Source organism: Lonchura striata, chromosome 1A (assembly GCF_050655825.1).
Source record: "Lonchura striata isolate lonStrDom1 chromosome 1A, ASM5065582v1, whole genome shotgun sequence".
NCBI classification, from domain to species: domain Eukaryota; kingdom Metazoa; phylum Chordata; class Aves; order Passeriformes; family Estrildidae; genus Lonchura; species Lonchura striata.
Genome location: NC_140741.1, coordinates 59,031,297 through 59,050,913, shown reverse-complemented (window position 1 = coordinate 59,050,913; position 19,617 = coordinate 59,031,297). Strand labels below are relative to the sequence as shown.

At 33.8% G+C, this 19,617-nt stretch overlaps 1 protein-coding gene across 7 annotated transcripts in view; it reads left to right on the top strand.

Annotated features, from left to right (window-relative positions):
• ANKS1B (ankyrin repeat and sterile alpha motif domain containing 1B) overlaps positions 1-19,617 on the top strand; it is a 398,399-nt gene that overhangs the window by 151,713 nt on the left and 227,069 nt on the right. For all 7 annotated transcript variants that reach the window (XM_077783569.2, XM_077783570.2, XM_031507463.3 and 4 more), the window contains one exon: positions 265-445. In XM_077783569.2, the coding sequence (XP_077639695.1) occupies positions 265-445 (181 nt within the window). The remainder of the gene's footprint in view (positions 1-264; positions 446-19,617) is intronic.

The following is a 19,617-nucleotide window of genomic DNA, read 5'->3' as shown; positions in this document are numbered from 1 at the left end:
AAGGCTGTAAAGGCCTATTTTATGTTGAATTAAATTGATTAGAATGAAGACATGCTTTTTTCTAATAAAAATTAATCCAGATTTTAGAAGGAAAATATCTCTACACACTATAGCTTGTCATATGAAATGATTTTTACTACTATGACCTTTGAGCCAAATAGAATCAGTAAAACCAGAGAAAAGTTTATTAAATGCCAAGTGATGAAAACTATATAAAAAGTCTGTATTTTTTATGCCAAATGAAAATTTTTATTTTTCTTGTAGCCAAAGCAACGTACATCCATAGTATCTTCTCTGGAATTTCACCGAATGAATCACGGCCACAATTATTTTGAAATCAACCCTTCCATTGGCTGTGCAAGTTTTGTTTCTACTCCTGCAATCAGTCCAGCTAATTATTCCTTTGGATCTCTGGAATACAGTCTTGAAGAGAAAGAACTTACAGGTATAGAAAAAAAAGCTTACTTTTTCTGTCAAAAAAAGCTTTATAAAACTTTAGGTTTTTGGATTTAAGTAGTAATTGCTGTTGTCTTTGGTAGTAAAATACATTTATCATAAATACACAGAATTATTCCTAATTTTTTTTCTTACTACTCTACAATGAGTTCTGATATTTTATGACCAGTATTATGAGACATACTTTTGTTCTGAACATTATTTTTTTTAATAAAACACCCTTTAATTTCCAGATTTGCCTAGAATTTAGGTATTGTAGTTTTTGAAACCATGGTGATTCATACATCTACTTTCATCATTGTGTGGTCAATATACTCCAATAAGAATTTGAAGTTGAAAGAATGTAATTAGATATCATTATGTACCCACCAATAAAGATGAGGAAGAGATTTCTAAGAAGCCTGTGATTGTTTCTTCAACAGTGATGGGATTCATTAAAGTAAAACTTCAATGTATTTGCTCTGATGATAAGAATTGAATGAAGTGATGGAATGGGGAAGGTTTTATCTGTAAACAGAGATTTACACAATGAAAATGCTTTAAAAAGGACTAAAGTATTTCCTTTTTCACAGATCAAAGCTTCAAGAATAGGAAATTGTCAGTAAACCAAGCATGTACCTTTGTCCGTTCAAATGCCGTATAAAAGTTGCTTTATTTAGGCTAAATTTGTGGCAGAAGTGTATAATATTTAGGAAAGCTGATGTTATGAAACAAATGTCTTTGATAGCTAGTTTATGGGATCTGCATATCAAGTTTAAAAGGGTATTGTATTTAAAATATAAATAGGAGTAGATTACTGTAAAATAAAAATAATAAAAATTGAAATTCAGTGCGAACTTAATTGGTTTTTGTAGTATTGGTCTTGAATGAGATGAATCCTCTTCATTCCTAGTTGGTAGAGATTGAAAAAAATAATTTCATAGCTAGATCAATAGAAAACTATATGTTTAGGGAACTATTGTGAAATAAGAGTGAGAAATCCTATCTTCTTTGATGAAGAGAGAGGCAAAATGATAAGAGATTATTCAAATTGTTTTTTTTAAATTTAATATAAACAAAGATAGTGTTTGTCATCTTTGAAACTAAAATAAGATGCTTATATCAAGTATATAGCAAATATTTTCAAATATAACTGGAAACAATTTGAATGGTGTCTTTTATTCCTAGGTCTGGGGGCATTTGATTTCTCTAATGTTTTGGGTGTTTTCTGTTGTTACTAGTTTTTTTCTATGGTAAATTATCCCCAGCAATCACAATTTTATTCTGGGTAGTTGAATGATACTAAATATTTCTTGATGTTTAAAAGCAAAGATAAGAAAACAGAAAGAACATCCACTGACTTTAGATAATTAACTTTTCCAGATTTCTGCTGTTGTATAATTTTGTTTAAATTCTTCATCATATCTGGATTCACTTGACTCTTACCTTCTTTGGTTAAATCTACACTCAATAACTTGTAATTAATGCATTTAATTTTATCTGAGATTGGGACTATAAGGTCATGCTTCTTAGAATTTTATGCTTCTAATTTGGGGATGATTTGACTTATGGATTGAGTTAAAGCTGAATTTCCTTTTATCTCTGCTCAGAAAGCTAAGAAAAAATAACAGGCAAAATGACTAAAGTTCAGGGTATCTTTGACAAGCTTTTCAATAGTACATTTTACCATCAGTAATCCTTAATTTACCATTAGTAAATGAGATAATTACAGTAAAATTATAATTACGCCCTCCATTTTCAGCTTGTATCCTAGAATTATTTAAGTAATATACAGATCCTATATTAGATACAATATTACCCTGAATGAAAAAACTCATATTTTATTTTGATCATTTAATTTGTTTGACTCCTTACTGGTAGATGATACATGGTAACTCTGCAAGAGACAAGGAATACTAATGTGGAAAAAGAATAACAAAATCTGGAAGGAACACATCAAAATTGTCTCTCTTGGAAAAGTTTTTAAGGCTTATCTCCTATCTAAAATTTTAAAAGCTGAACAATAATGGTCAGCAAGAACCAGTGTTCTATTAGCTCACTGTTGTTTCACTGAAAGGTCCCTTGTTTCTTTTCAAGTTCAACAGTGACAACAAATACAAATCATCATATGACCTAACTATAACCTTCTGAAAATTCGTGGAAAGTCTGAATCTTAAATAATGGTTAGTTTAATTGAAGATTTTTGTGCATTTAAGTGAAACAATTTAAATGCTTTTTACAGGATTTCTAAATCAGAAACTTCCATCTAAATAAGGCGTAAGTATTTCCTACTCAATTACAGTGCTTTTTTATGTTTTCTTAATGACATTCGCAATGATTCATTATAATTCAGATAAAAGTGAGAGATGAATACAGCCAAAAAATTATTCTAAAATCTTCATAATTTTACCTTTACCTCAGGTAGTCTAGGCTACTTTTGGTAGTCTGCTACCAAAGAATAATCAGCCTGTTGTTGATGGTTCCTTTTTATGTTTGGGGATTACAGTTTTGCTCTTGGTGTTTGCTAATTCCCTACATCACCTGAAACAGGGGTCCCGATTTTTAAGAAGTGTATTTTTATCAAATAGAAAAACACTGAACTCTTACACAGATATATTTAATATCTGAGACATATTATTTGAATGACAGTACATGACAACATTTCTGATTAATTATCCAGAGAACAGGCCACGTACAATGCTAAATATGTGCTTCAGCTTTGACATCAGATAGCCTTGTAGAGTTAAACAAACCAGGTATGTTGTATGCATGGATGGCAGCAGATATCTTAAAATCAGGTTGCCTGATGTAAGAATAAAGGTTCTGTCCTTTGTTTTGAACTTTAACTGGTGGAAGAACCTGCAACAAGTTGGCAACGTTTCTCTCTTTCCAGTATGTGTAGGGCAGAGTATGTGAATGCATCATTGGCATGACCTCTTTTCAGGGCTTTCTCTGGTGCTAGATTATTGACATCAGAGAAGCATTCTCAAATTCCAAGTGAATGGTCATGCTTTCATAGCATTGCATTTCACCTCAAGCTGGAGGCCAGTGCATCCCCGTAATATCAGCCACTACACATAGTAGTATAGGAAGTTACTGAACTAAAAGTGAGACCACTTCATTGCACAGGGAAGTCATTTCTGTAGGTAACTCTGTCCCAGAAAGATGCCTGTAATTTTCTTCATCATCTGAATACATGTTTAGTAGGTGTTCTGTAAGATAACATACATGAAAAATTAAATACCTGGTAATCAGGTGATTGTTGTTTGTGAGATGTTCCTCATGTTACTTTGATCATGAACTAAGACCACAGACATGCAAGATAATTCACTGTGGGAGAGGGCAGCCTGGACTTTCAGGGAAATGCCTACCTAAGAGATCTCTGCTTTGTTTTCTATATCCCTCAAGTTCTCTTGAAACTGTAAATCTTAAATATTGAAGACAACAAAATTGTGGCCTTTTGGTAACAGCAGCTTGGCACAATCAACACTTGCAGCTGAAACTGTTGGTCTGGATGATTTTCATTTTTACTTGATCAGTGCAAATAATGGAACTTTCTCCAACCCATATAATTTCATTTTGTCTTCTTGCCCCGAGTATAATTGGGCCATAAAATTAAAAAGACAGTTCTGCACAGGTTATTGTTCTGTTTTAGCTCACAAAATAGGTCTGTACTCAGATTCATGTATGCAGCAAAAACACCAGCAAATGTGTGAAGGTAATCTCATTACAATCTTTATTTTCAACACATGAAAATATGTACATTTTCAATAAGTTCAGTATGCCATTAATTGTAAACAAGGATACATTTTTTTCTCTCATCTTGGTGTGGCACTGAGAAGTATTTACTGAGTTCATCTCTTACTTAGAAATACTGTCTCCAGTGGACCTTAAAGTAGCTGTAACTGCTTTTATATGCCATGTTCTCTGACTGTGAGAGACATTTAATACATCTAAGGCTACATTTTTCCTTAAAACAACCTGGAATAAACAATTCAAGAATTTAATCTTTAATGTGTAGACTATAATTTTTTTCCTTTTACTTTTGAAAAAGTTATATTTGAGTCACACCTTCGATTCCTTCTATAAGCGTCTTCAGATCTTTCTTTATGGTACATATCTGATTAAATGGTTCTGTCTCACAAGTCCTATTTCAGAAGCAAAAGCAGCCCTAAAAGCATAAAATTGGAGTTTTGTCTTTTTCTTTTGAGACAATCAAGAAATACAACCAATTAGAATTAGAAACTTCTTTCAGAGATCAGGCCTAAAATTCTTGGCTATGTTGCATTCCTTTATACAGTCAGAATTTATTCTGGTACAGGAACATTTCTTTATGTGACAATAGCAAAAGCTGCTCTTCAAAGTAGGTCATGTATTTGTCAACATTACTTTCTCATTCAATTATCTCATGTATTAAGGCTTGATATGAAAAGATCAAACTCTGATGTCTATGTAGACTCTTCAAGCCTTGTTTCTTCAATTTTAAAAGGTTTTGGAACCTTTGGAACTAGAAGTGAAATACAATATGAAGGGAATACAAAGAAGAAGAAAGTAACTTATATTGCCAGAGCATTTTTTGGGTGTGCTGTATACAAGTTCATGGTATACTGTCTTTGTTAACAAAACCTCACTAATTAGCAAAAGAACACATAGCTTTCAAGTGACAGAAAAAAGGGAGAATATTGGCTTGTAATGAAATAAGAATAATCAAGAAATTTTGGTAGATAAGCTTTCCAACGTCCTTTATCCAGACACCTGTACATCCAGTGAGGTAACTGAAAAAACTTGTATTACCAGTCTGTACCAACTTGATTGAAAACTTTTCCAGATGAAATGGCTTGGAAGGTCAAATTCAGGCCTCTTTTCTCTGGTTTTTAATTTTCTTCATGATCTTCTTTATTACAATGCAACAAATTCTGCTAAGGCATCTTCAAAACAGGTTAATTTGAACCTTTTCATCTGCAAAGATTATCTGTTTTTCCCTATAATTTATGCTACATTCAACTGAATGCAATTAGTAAGACACAGTAGAGCATGCTCAGTACTGTCTCCTTCAGTTTATTTTTTGTTCTAATTAACTTGTTCAGCAGATGTTGCATGTTGAGGTCTCCTTATGTTGCCCTTCTTTTTGCTGCTTCTAATTTCAGCCTTTGCACAGTTATCCAAGGCAAGACACTGTCCCACAGGGACAGAGAAGTGTAGGGTTGATTAATATTATAAACTTCTTTTGGTTAACTAGTACTGTCTTTGCACAATCTAGTTTCAAAGCAATGTATTTCATGCAGCTCACTGTAATTATATCTCAGTGTTACAAATATGTCAACACACCCAAAAATCTAGCGGCAGAAAAGTCTTCTGAGGCAATACCTGGAAAGTTGTGGATGAAACCAATTCCTGTTGTTCCAATCAAAAACAGTATACCTTTTTCCAAGATATTGGTTTGTGCTAGTACTTTCATGAAACATTAGATACAATATGCTCCTGAATCTCATGCCACCTGAATTTAAAGGTAATCTCCTTGGAATTAACTGTGTTATTCCAACTTAAACTTCATGACAGCCCTTGCCTCTGCAATGTTGTCATTCAGTCTTTTCTGAGGCTTAAAGGAACTATCCAGACTAAACCCACTTAGCTGTTCGTGTGAACCTGTTCTCCAAACATGCTGTCTCATATGTCACTCACTATGTGGACATTGTGATTGCTAACAAATTGTAAAATTAATATGAAAATAAACCCATTTTTAGCAGGCATATTGAGGGAGTAAAACTGCAGATGGGTCTTGAATCTCTGTTGTCAGATATAGCCCTGGATGTGTTAATCAAACAAGGAATGACATGAACAGCTTATCTCTTTTCAAATCAAATTCTGAACCATCTGACCACATGTGGAAAGGCATGTGTTGAACCATGTGCCTGCCTATCTTTTATTCAAATGGCTATTCTTCACAGGATTTGCTCTTTTCACTCACATTATTTGCTTACTCTGAATAAAGGCCGGTAGTTATTGTTGACAATACAGTATTACATTAGAATACTTAGGGTATTTTGATAATTTTGAAAGCCCGTATTCTTAAGCTTTTGTCTGGCAAGGAGGAAGGTAGGAAGTAGAGCAATGCTGTGATAATGATGGAGATGAAAATTTCAGAGACTGTCCTAAAAGTGGGGAAAATTTTCCTCAGGATCCTTAGGAGCACTGTGTGTGTCACACTGCTGCCAGGTCCAGGAGTTGGCTATTTTTCTGAATCCTTTTTTGCCTCTGAAGTAAGCATAATGGAAAGCTTACTGCAATGTATGCATGTTTGTATACATGTCTATCTGCAACTATTAAAATCGTTTATACTTAATTGCATACATCTCCTTCCTTGAGAGGTGTCATCACAGATAAGTGCTTCATCACACCATAAAATGATTCCCCGAAGGAGCAACAGATACTATCATATTAAGTCAATAAGGACTGTCTAAGGACCTTCTTTTGAGGAATTTTATTTTGAGGTTATGAGTGCCATTGTTAGAAGGAATATAATTTAAAATGTTATTTATCTACATTTAATGTAGTTTTTTCCAGGTGTAATAACTATCCTGACATGTAAGGTCAAATGAAAAAATATTTTCTGTAATGTGTAATTTACAATTCTTAGCCATCTCTAGAAGCAGAGTAACTATAGAAAATACTCATATTTATCTGATTGTCATCTTAGTCAGCTCTTTGCTTTGCTATTTTGTTTTTGGGGTTTTTTGGGGTTTTTTTTTGTTTTTTTTGGTTTTTTTTGTACTGAGCCAGAAGTAAAATAACTCTTTAACTTGTAGTAAGACCATTTGCAGTAACTTGTAGTAAGACCATTTGCAGAGACAGACTATTTTAGTCTTTAGGCTGTCACCATACTTTGTATTGTTCCCTTATCTTTTCATTGGACATTTTGTAAATGAGATTGACCAAACTGTGGAGGAATGCTCTTGAAAACTTCTTCACTTCATCAGTCAGAATTGCCATTGCAAGATGAAGGCAATGAGCATTTGATGTCTCAGTCTTCAATTCCTTATAATATTGTTTGTTTTGTTTGTAGCTTTCTTTTACCGTGTAAATGCACTTAAACTGATTGTAACATTATTTAGAATATTCTATCTTACATTTCAATCTATTTTTCTTTTCCTGTGTCATGTCCTCTCATTCATATTTAATTGCTTTTCTGCTTCTTCTCCTTTGTATCTTTTAGAAAGCTTTCTACTCAACAGATGTATTTCCAAGCCATATGTGAGATGATTAGAACTGAAAGAAATAGCATAAATCTGCCTCTTTTTTTGTAGAAATTTTAGTCCTCTGGGTATAATTAGTGATGTCCAGTTTTAAGAAAAACAAAAAGCTCTCTGTATAATATACTAGTCAGTAACAAAAAAAAAATGTTTTCTCCTAAGGCCATTCTGAAATTAAAGACAATTCTTGTTTCTGTGTCTTGCACGCAACTCACTAAATTTCTTTCTTTGTTTCTGTTCCTTGCTGGCCCATCGAAATGTTAGTATCATTTGATGTTGCAATCCTCCCTCTTTATGTAGTTCCAAGCTGTATATAAAAATGGGGGTGGGAAAACAAGCCTTCTTTACCTTTGGTGAATATCCAAAAACTAGGTTAGAGTCAGTCTTCCTCATTAGTGAATTAATTATGTATTTTATAAACAGCTCTAGCTGAACAATGTAAACATGACAAATATCAGAGTGCATTGCTGATGATAGCGTTCTTGTGGAAAATTAAACTTTGATGCCATTTAGTGAAAGACCAAAACTGAACACTAGTCTCCCTCATTCTGGAATAGCCACTGTCATTTTTCCTAAAATGGATATGATGCTATGAGTTTCAGAATTTTGATTCCAGCCTTGAAAACCCTTTTTTCAGCAGGATTTGGCCAATAAATCTGAGACAATTCCATGAATTTAAGAATGACTGAGTAGATCTTACTGTGAAACAAGATTAAATATTTGCATCTGGTTCTTGCTATATTGAGTAACTTCTATACAGTGGCTAGCTTGATTTGTAATTTGAAATTTAAAAAATAATGGCAGGTTTAAAAAAATTTAAAATACTCCATGCTTTCAGGAGCATTTCTACCTTTTGGTAGAAATGATTGATTGTACAAATTCAGTGTATAATAAAACTTAAACTCTCAAAATTTCTCTGAAAATCCACAGAAACACTATATCTAACACCTAATTTAGCACTTGATTATACAAGTTATGTATATGAATTTTCAGTTGTATTTATAATTGTAATGTAGCTCTAACAGTAAAGTTGAATAAATAGAAAGGACTTTTTTTTTTTTACATTTCTAATTTTTACATAGTGAGAGATTAACTATCTTCTTAGAGCTATGCAGAGGGTTCACTGGGAGCTTGGACTTGCTCATTTGAAGAAGAAAAATTTGAAGAAGGTGCACATGGCCATGTCTGGGGAATATACAAAGCTGTACTCTGAAAATATGTCAGAACTGTCAGATACCCAAACAAATAAGTTCTCATAAATTTTGCAAAAACAGGAGAACAGATAATAATGTGATTGGTCTGAATAAGAGTAAAGTTTCAACTACCCTGTGCCCTATTTGACTGATTATGAGTGCCTTTGGGAAATGCATAATTGCAAAACAGTGGCCTAGTGACACCTCTTCAGAGTGTTACAGCCTTTGAATATTTGCAGCCCAAGGTCCTCCTAAGCCCAAGCACCTCCTGGTTGCTTCCTGTGTAATATGTAACCTTACTAGATGTATGTTCTATGAATGGATCCATTCTCCATGCTAGCCATATGCAGATTTTGTTCCCACAAGGAATTCTGCAATGAGTTACACACTTAACTAAATATCTAATCACCATGAAGGAGTTCCATCTTTTGTTTCAATAATAATATAAGAACTCAGAAGAATAAAAAGTGCGTTCACTGTTTTTATTCTAGAGCTTTCATTTGTGTCACTTGCACCCAGCAAATCTGATGCCAGATTTCTGCATTTCAACAGCACTATTCATAAGATTAAGATTTTCAATTCCTGAGACAGAATAATTTTCTAATCACAGAATATTCTGAGCTAGAAGGGACCACAAAAATCATAAACTCCAACTCTTAAGTGCATGGCCCATGTAGGGATTTGAAGCCACAACCTTGGTGTTATTAGCAGCATGCTCTGACCAGCTGAGCTAATCTCTTGGCTTTTTTTTTCCTAGTTATGCATATTTTTCTTATATCAAAGAAAGACCTTTTTAAAATCATTTAGAAGGAAATATGTATTTTCGCTTTTGTTGGTGTTTTTTTAGCTCTCATTAGCAGCTATTTATTGTTTATATATTTACAAGGATGAAAGCGTTGCAGACTTATTCTGTAGTGGCATTATATATGCTTTCTTAATATTTAAGTCATGCTGAAGTGCCCTCTTGCCCTGATTTTTAAAAATGTTAAATTTTCTTTTATAATTATTTTGAAGGTTTTAAAGTTCTTCTAAAAGTTTTCCATGCCTTCTGATGTTTACATATTTCTACTGGAGTTCTCATGCACTGTTCATGTAAATAATGATTGTTTTACATTCTTCTTTGTAGGAGGAGAGAATTGGTAGACTGTTTGTTTAACCAATGTGGTCGGAGAGGTGGCAATTGCATCCTCCAATGCACTGTCACTTTTAGAACTCTATATATTGCGAGGTCAGAAATAAAATTAGCTCTTTTTTCTCTTTTGAACTTACCAAACTTCTGTGTACTCATTTTGTGGCCAATAAAAACAGTGCCCTCTTAAGAAAGAACTCTAGATCAAACTTTTACCACTCACAAGGAATAATATTGTCTCCTATTGATTTTATTTTTAAAGAAAATATTAAAGAATTGGTGCCTCCAGACATATCTCATAGAATGGCAAAATTCTCTATAGTTCTTCCTCCCAGAATCCATTCTGTCAATGGTAGAGGGAACACACACCAAGAAGTTTGTGTCACACTTCTGATGATCAATGTAATATTACCTGCAGTCTCTTTTTAAAAGTATCATGTAGATTGTAGCTTTGATAATGGGATCTGTGTTTCTGGCACAAGTCAGGCTCTAAGTGGCTGTAGAGAGAAGTATGTCCTTGTGCAATTGTTTCCAAGATGCTTGCTTGTCAAGAAAGAGAAATCTCCATGCAAAACCTCAATCTATACATGAAAATACAATGACATGCAAAAAATAATTTCACCATTCCGTTTTAGTACAACTTTAATCAAAAATCTAGTTTAATGTTAATGCATCTCTAGGGCCCAGTTTTTTTTAATTTAAGTTTTTCTTCAAATATAATGCTCCCTGAGCAACTTTTAATTTATCAAAGTATCAAGATACCAGATACACACACACGCACACACATATATATATATATGTAAGCATGCTTGAGAGCTGTAATGTTACTTCTCTGTGTTGATCAGTGACAGGACTTGAGGGACTGACCTGAAGGTGTGTCAGGGGAGGTTTAGGTTGGCTATTAGAACGCAGTTCTTCACCCAGAGGGTGTTTGGGCACTGGAACAGCTCCCCAGGGCAGTGGTCACAGCACCAGCCTGACAGAGTTCAGGGAGTGTCTGGACAACTCAGGCACAGGGTGTGACTCCTGGGGTGGTGCTGTACAAGGGCACGAGTTGGACTCGATGACCCTTGTGTGTGCCTTCCAACCCAGCATATTCTGTGACTCTGTGACGCTGCTATGCTTAGCTTACATGAAGTTTAATCAGGAGAAAGGTAGGTGTATGTTTATTCAGTTTTAGTGTTCACTGGATTCCATAGAATGCTATAAGCAAATACTGTAGTTTAATTCAATATTTAATAGAAAGAATTCAATAACAAATTATTAAAGATTAATTTACTTTTTTATTTCTAATTTGGTATTTCCCAGAGTAGGACCATAAGATTGTCACTGGGGACTTTTGTTTCTGATAAATGGGTTGAATTTATGAAAAACCAACTTCTGCCTACACAGCAGTCCTCTAAGAGGCAGTTTAATGTTGCTATTACTAAGGCAAAAGTAAAAACCAGATAACCTTCAAACAAATCCTGTGTATCATATAGTTCCTTTTTGGATCTTAAAATATTGGCTTTGAAAGTCTAGTGGCACCTTAAAAATGATGGAAGAACGAATAATCTAAATCTAATCTGTGTAAAACTAAACAAAGATATAGTGCTCACATTTGAACCCACATTCCCACTTAATTTTAGCCAGAAGGAAGACGCTTCAGGATTGCATTCCAAGATTGCTCCAGCATGTGAACAAAACCACTATAAATAGGAACTGTGGAGAGATTTCCCAGCCAAAGGAAAACACTAATGAAGATGCACCTGTAAGCCTTCAGTACAAATGAGCTTCTATTAACCATGAAAAAAATAGATGAATGAAAACAATGAGAAATGAGAGATTCTGAATGTTCTGTAGAAAAAGCTCGAATTGTCCCTTTTACCATCAGAAAGCCTAACCATGAGATACAGGTTTTGTATAACCAAGCTTTTTGTTTTGCTCTTCTTTTCTGGGAAAAATTTCAGGAGTTAGATGTTAAAACCATAAATATTCAATTATTTGAATTGCTTGCTGTCTATCCAAGCAATTAGAATAACCCCTACCTACTTGCTAGCTAGTTCCTATCCCTCAGATAAAGTGAGATCATACTCAAAATTGTCTTCCCCTCCCTCCTCTTCTGAAAAGGTATTCTATGTCATCTTCATAGGCAAGACAAATGAGACACTGAAAAGTAAAAAAAAATTAGTAACAACATAAAAAAAGAAAAAAAGTGCTGAAAATACAGGTTCAGGAAAATGGAAGACTGTTTTTCCCTGTATTACCAGGCATTTTTCACAAAGCTAAAAACAGACATTATTTCTCAGAGCAGCATGTACTGCATGAACTATTCTCCCCCAAGTTTGTTTTGTGACTTAGGAGATAGTTTTATATCATGACCACAGAATAATAAATGTTCATCACCATTTACTTTTTCATATATGGTCTGTCCATCTTTTCATTCCATTTGTGAGTGATGTACTTCCCTTCAGATCTTACTGTAGTATAGGCAGAAAATCCCTCAACAATGTAATGCCAGTGGAAGTGAGAGCCCATATCTGCCTACATGGGGTGTCTACATGTTGTCAGGGAAAGTTCTCCTTGGACAGTGTATCACTTAAAAGTTTTTGAAAGAATTTAGGCAGCTGTGCTTTGGTGGTTTCACAAGCAGCCAGCCCCCAACTGCTGTATCTTCATGCTTTTACTCTATGGCTGAATTTATCTACAGTGCAGTAGAGATGGAGCACTGTTGGTTATCATCCACGTAGGAATGCTGAGAGTAAGCTCTTGATAAGATACTGTAAGATGCCTGAGTGATGTGTTGCCTTTTATCATATAGCTACACATTGAAGATGATGGGGAAATGGAAACAGCACTAATCTCAATTACAGATAAGGTGAGCACTACCGAGGTACTAAGTGCCTCATTTAATTTTGTAGAAAAATTTTAGAACAGACCTATTTCAAATTCCAATCAAGTGTTGTAATGTGTCTTAATAATTATTTCAGGAAATAATCACACATAATAATTTTAGTATTTCAGAAAATTCTGAACTGATATATTCCTTCTCTCAAGAACATTCTTCCACAGTAAAGTAGCAATTGAAACATCACCTATGGCAACAGTAGCCATGGGGAAACATTTTTTCTCAGTCAGTGAAAGCAAACAACTATCACAAAATGAGGTACACACAACATCGAAGCAAGAATATCTCTTGATGGTGTTTACCTGGAATCTTGATGAAGTAAACACTCTTAATGCATACTTCAATATTTTAGATTTTTTAATTGAACTCTTTCAAATTAATAATGTCATATATTTTGGTCTAAACTACTCTGCCTCTTATTACTCCAAGGATGATACTGAATTGCCTTAAATACTTAACATCACCTACATAAATAATCAGCACAATTACTTTAGAAAGTGTGATATAGTTGTTGCCTTTCTTCACCCTTTTGGGTTTTAAATGATCATAAATTATTATGCCTTGAATAAGTTCTAAACTTCTCATTGTAATTAGATGTCAGATTGTGTTTTCCTTATGAGAGCTTTATTTCTTTTTATGGGAGCTCTATGCACTCTTCTCAGCACTTGGAAACTGAGCTTGGTTACTGGATATATGCTCTCCTCCTGCTTCATTCTTCTGCATCCCAACCAGTAAGGACATTCGTGCTTCCAAACCCCATATCCAGATATTGGTCCTGAGTTACAGTAGTGTTCAACAAATTAAAAAACCCACCCATCACTCTGCATAATTAAATTCTGCCTCAGCATCATAGACAGCAGATCTTGTACAATTAGCATCATATCTGTAAGCAAATTAAACTTAAAGAATGGATTACTAAATACTGTCATTAAAGTAGTATCAGGGAAAAATAACAAAATAGTAAAAACTATTTTGCAACTGCAAAATACTACTTTGTATTAAACAAAATACAAAAAAACTACTTTGAAACTGCATTTCACAGCTTTCAGTTGTCTTAGTCCTTAATCTGATAACCCAAGGATAATGGCAGTGATAGTACAAAATAAAATAAAAAGTTTTCTAGGCAGATAATTCATCTTGTAAAAGAAATTTAATTCTTAGCATTCCTTATACCCCTCATTCTCTGGAATCTTGAGAACTAAAAATAAACTGATGATATGGCAGTAGGTCCAGTTTTTCTCTTAAGTAAATGTCTATAATATCATTATGCTAAATCTGATGAGAAGTTTAGTATAATATGATTATGCTAAACCTGATGAGAAATTTTGTATTCTGACTTGGAAATACTGTCAGAATTGTGAGAAAGAGAACTAGGAAAAAATGAAAAGGTTTGTCAAAATCAGGAGAGAGAAAAAAATATTCAGTAGTTTGCTAATTCTCATCTATACTTTAAAATCCTTCTTTCAAGTACCTGCTTTCAAGTTTTTTAATGGATATAGCAAACTGTTCTACATGCTATCACTCATTCATTCATAACCTGAAAAATAAACTAGACTGTTTATGAAGGAGTTTTAATTACATACTGTAGTTATATATGCTGTATTATTCTTTGAAGTCACTGTTAAGACCAAAATGTGGAAATGTATTTTGCAAAATAAAATGTTCTGCAAGATACCTACACTTACAGGTACATATAACTATATCTATATAGTTATCTATAGAAGGTGTCATAGAATATTTGATACTGACAATATGTGCAATTTGGTAAGAAAATGTGTTTAAAATGCTGATTATCAGTTAAAATTCACTATGGGCCTGATCCAATGTTTATTGGTAATAGTGGAAATTTTCTTACTCAGTATAGCAGATTTCAGATGGAATCAGACTCCAACACATTTAAAATTACTGGTGTTGAACAGCTTTTTCTTTCTAAAAACACTGGAGGCAAATACATTAGTTCAAAACCAGTGGGATATCATTCTGGACTAAATCTATAATTCTAAAGTAGAACATGGGCAGGATAGAACTGAACAGTGATTTAAAACAGATCTGAATTGGACTAGCACACTTAACTGACAAGACTTGGGATTATTCTGTACTCTAAAAAGGCATTTAAATCTGCATGCTTCCTGTTTTTCTAAGGCCAGCAATCAATTTGGGACATTTTAGCACAGTACATCACTTATTTCTATTTGAGATTCTGAAAATTGCTTTGAAGTATATGCCAGAAGCAAAATTATTTCTGCTCGTAGATGAAATAACTCAGTCTCTGCGGCTCCTCAGATGTGAAGTCAATCTCTGATCAGGAAAAATATAATTTTTAGTAATAGAATAATATGTAACTCTTAATTTTAAGTTGAACATTTAGCATTCAGACAACTTTATGGCCTAAATTGTGGCACAGAGTCAAAAGTTTTTCTGATGGAGGTGCATCAAAGAAGTCGGTCTCAGCTGGGCACAACCTGTTCTGGAAAATAAAGAGGAGGGACTGTTGTCCACTGTATGTTATGCCAATGATAAATTCAACTTGAATCCCATTGGATAAATTGTTATTAGAAAAGCATGGAGGTGTTAGAAAAAAAAATGTTCTTTTTATTATTTTTTTGCTTTTACTCAACAGTGCAAATTCATGCAAAATAATTTGAACTGTTACCTCTTTGCCTCTTTTTTTCAGATGTGTAAGATGTAACATGCCAGAAAAAAAAGGATTGGTTTATCTCTTTGGTACTTACCATGAGGTTCAGTGAGAGTTTCTGTTTGGTATTTTTGGACAGCTGTCTTGCTTGCTAGGTTTAAGGTCTTGTGGCAAGCTTTCACACATCCACAGAAGATCAGGAGCAGTACAGTCTGGCCCTCTGTAGATTCAGAGCAGTATATAAATAGAAAGTCATAGAAAGAGATACCTAGTTCAATCCATCACAGCTATAGTCCCATTACTACTATCTGGTTTTCAGAACAGTTTCTTAGCAATTTTCCACATAACTCTGAGCCCTTGAATATTCTAAGATGATCACAATGAAGCTCTTGTGTCGTCATTTCTGCTGCTGTGGCATTCAGTCAATTGTATCTGGTTGTGTTAGTATGGTTTATAAGGGGATTTCATATAAAGTGAATGCAGGACATGTTATCACTAAGGATAAGATATGTGAATCATGCTAGAACTTTCAATGCCTAAATTGGATCTCTGAAGCTATTAATTTTGCCACTATTCTGTTCACAACCTTCACAGATCTAGTGCAAATCCCACAATCCCATCCTGTGCTGGGGTGGAGAGGACACATTTCCTTTTAAGGATCCATCATGGGAGCTTCTGTCAGCATGAAACATGAGTGAATTTGGTTGATGATATAAAATTTAAAATTGAGAACAAATATGTTAAACATGTAGAAATTAATGTGACAGTCTCTTCTGTGTGCCTGAATTTCTGTGAACAGTAAACAGAATATACAGCTTTGGAATACCCTGTATGGGGACATGTAATAGGCTAGAAGATGCTTATACAAAATTTGAAAGGTGTTTGCATTGTTTAATGGTATATGGTGTAGTGTTAAGGAAACAGAAGTTTATAGGGTGTTTTCTTTTGATTCCATCTATTGGTCACTTTGAACCTCTTTCTGGACCCAGAGATGCACAGTAAACATGAAAACTCTTTTGAAAAGTGTGGTTATCAATAGAAATGTACCTTTCCACTCAAGCATTTGCCAAAGCTGTTTGAAGCTCAAAGCCTGAATAAGCAAAACTGATGCAATTTTTCCCAATTACGGTTCAAGTGTGATTCTGCATATTTTTATATAATTAGATAGCATATTGGAATTATAGAATTGTGATAAGGAAAGATTTGGTGAAAACTGTGCTGTCCTGGTATTTTGCAAAGAGTTACTGAAAATAAGTTAAGTGTGAAGCATTTCCCAGATGGTAAAAATTCACTCCAAGGAATTTAAATTGATACTCAAAATGTTGCTGTGTTCATGAAGCTCCTTTTGCATCTTTAAAAAAAAAATTGCAATGTACTCTAATCACTGACATTTGTACTATAATTTATTATAGGGGAGATTAAATTAACACAAAAATTGCAGGTGGAAATTTAATCTCACCCTGCATTAAAAACTTGCAGCATAATATTCTCATCTTCCAAGTTTTGACCTGTTTTTGCTGTATTATCATGAAACTGAGATTTCTTCAGGGAAATATCAGTAAAAAACCATGCCCTTATGAAACAGCTGTCAGTGTTAATTTAGTTACAGAGACATTTCTTTCAGTTTAAGCAAGATTCCTTATGATCTTTTGACGCAGTGCTGGTTTCTAAAAAATATTTTTAATCAAAGGATTCATCATTGTTTTTTGAAATATTTGAGTCAGTTCATAATATCAGTCTAATATAAACCTTTCTTCAAATTCCGTAACATTGAAATGTAGCATTTTAAACTGTTTTGCTGTCTGCATTACTTGACTTTTTTGTCCTGAATTTTGCATATAATTTTGTTATCCAGTGTTTGATATGTGCTTAATGCAAGCTGAGTCAAGCAAGGCAATAATGCTGATTTGATTAAAGAACAGAAACATATTGATTTAATTTGGTATTATTGACATAATAATCAGGATTAATTCATACAATAAATGGCACAATATATTCTTTGCTGAATATAACTTATATTGAAAAAATAAAATTAAGTACTTCCTTAATTAAAATATCTATAACCTTAATGCAGAGAATGAATCTTCTAAGTTAAGCAAATACTTCTGTATGCTTCTGCATAGTCATGTCTTCCTAGAGTTTCCAACACACAAATTCAACATTTTATGAAAACAAACCAAGAAAAAAAGGTCTTTAGTTATTGCTAGTATTACTTCTCTCCTTGCTCCTGCATAATTCGGAAGCTGATCATGGTTTATCTGATATAGGCCACATCCTTGTCTATCTAAAATGTGAGGTAAGAAAGTGGGTTGTTTAATTATGTGGTAGGAAAAGATATGATGCTGCTCATAAGTGCTGAATAGTTGCCATTGTGTTTTCTTCAGAGGCAGCTGCCTTGGTTAGGGGTAGCTACAGTGTGTTTCATGATGTTTGGATCAAAGCAATTGCTGGACTGATTGTGCTTCTAGTTATTAATTTATTTCTGTACAAGGAGAATTATTATTATTTTGCAAAGAGAGTTATTGTATACATTTATGTGTATACATAGTATAGCATTGTAAAGGCAAACAATATAAGCCTTTCAGTTTGTGATATTGAGAAATGAAGGTGCTGTTTAATGATAGTTGTTCTGGTTTTGTTTTCTGTTGAGGCTGGCAGTAAAATACTGGAGAAAAACCTGAAAAACTGAGAGATTGATCCAGTTCAGTTTATAAAGCAGCCAAAGATATTATTCTTAGAACAACTGTATTTTAAAATAAAACATAATACATAAGTATTAATTTAAATTTATCTTAAAAGCTGAAGTAGTGATTCTGACTTTTTGAATATTTATACCAAATAAAGAGAACATGCAAGGCTTATATCCAACAGTAGAGGACAATATCTTGACTCTAATCTGATCTATGACACAGTAGTAGACCAATACTTGTTTGCTCTTAAAAGAGACATAAGCTAATGTCTACACTAAGTGTAAAATATGAAATGCAGACACTATTGTAGGTGATATATTTTTGTTAGACTTCTTATTAGTGGAAATAATACATGAAAATCAAGTATGTATATTTTACATGTAGCTGAGAAACTGGGTTAAATGCCAGCTCTTAGCATTTTACATTTAAACTGAGATATGCAAAGAAGAACTGTGAGCACCTGCAGCATCTACTTCAATATTTTCTTCATTGCTATGATTTAACTTTTTCTTCTGTGTTTGAGGGTTTGAAAATTACTTATTCCAAGACATAGTTACCTGGAATTAATCGCTGTTGACCTAACATCTTTATCACTGGTGCTCTGTCTTTAGAGGGATCCCTTCCTCCTTTCTAAAATACAAGGAATGACCAGGCATCTTCTACTTTTCTAATGTAATTCTGTATGCTAAATTATGAGTTCTTGGCTGTGTAACTATGTCGACTCTTCAGTTGCTTGTACTGTCCTTCTGGCATAACATACCCTGACTATATTTCTTTTTGTGTCAAATTATATTCATTTGCCTTTTTCTCAAATGAAATTCAGAGTATCTATGAAGATTAAGCTCTGTAAAATACAGCTATAGAATGACTGCTAAAATTAGAGCTGGCTTTATGGTAACTATTTCTTCTACAATACCGGGAGGGGAAGTAATATTAATGGTGTAGCTAATCTTCTTTATTCCATTACTAATTCATATTTTAAAACTCCAAGCGTAGATTACTGGATTTTTTTTTTTTTTTGGTGAGAGATCACCTGAACCGTATCAGCAAAATGAAAGCTGGTACCAGGACTGTGCTATGACTACCTCAATTTATTGCAATAGGACCAGTGTTTAGATTGCAATAATTTTATAAAGTCCATGTTTTTGTTCAGTATATCAGATGGGTAAGTTGCTAGTATCAGTTCTTTTACAATTTTGTTGATGTAAAATGCACATCAAATCTCGACTGTTTTTCTGGTCTTTTGTAACATCACACTACTTTATAAACTGGATACCGATTCTGAATTAAGTGGATTTCCATTCTGTGAGATTACTTTTTCCATGTTTTTTTTCCTCACAGTGGAGCTGGTTGCCTGAGCAACCTGTAAAGTGCCCAGCCTGGGATGTGCTGGTGCTT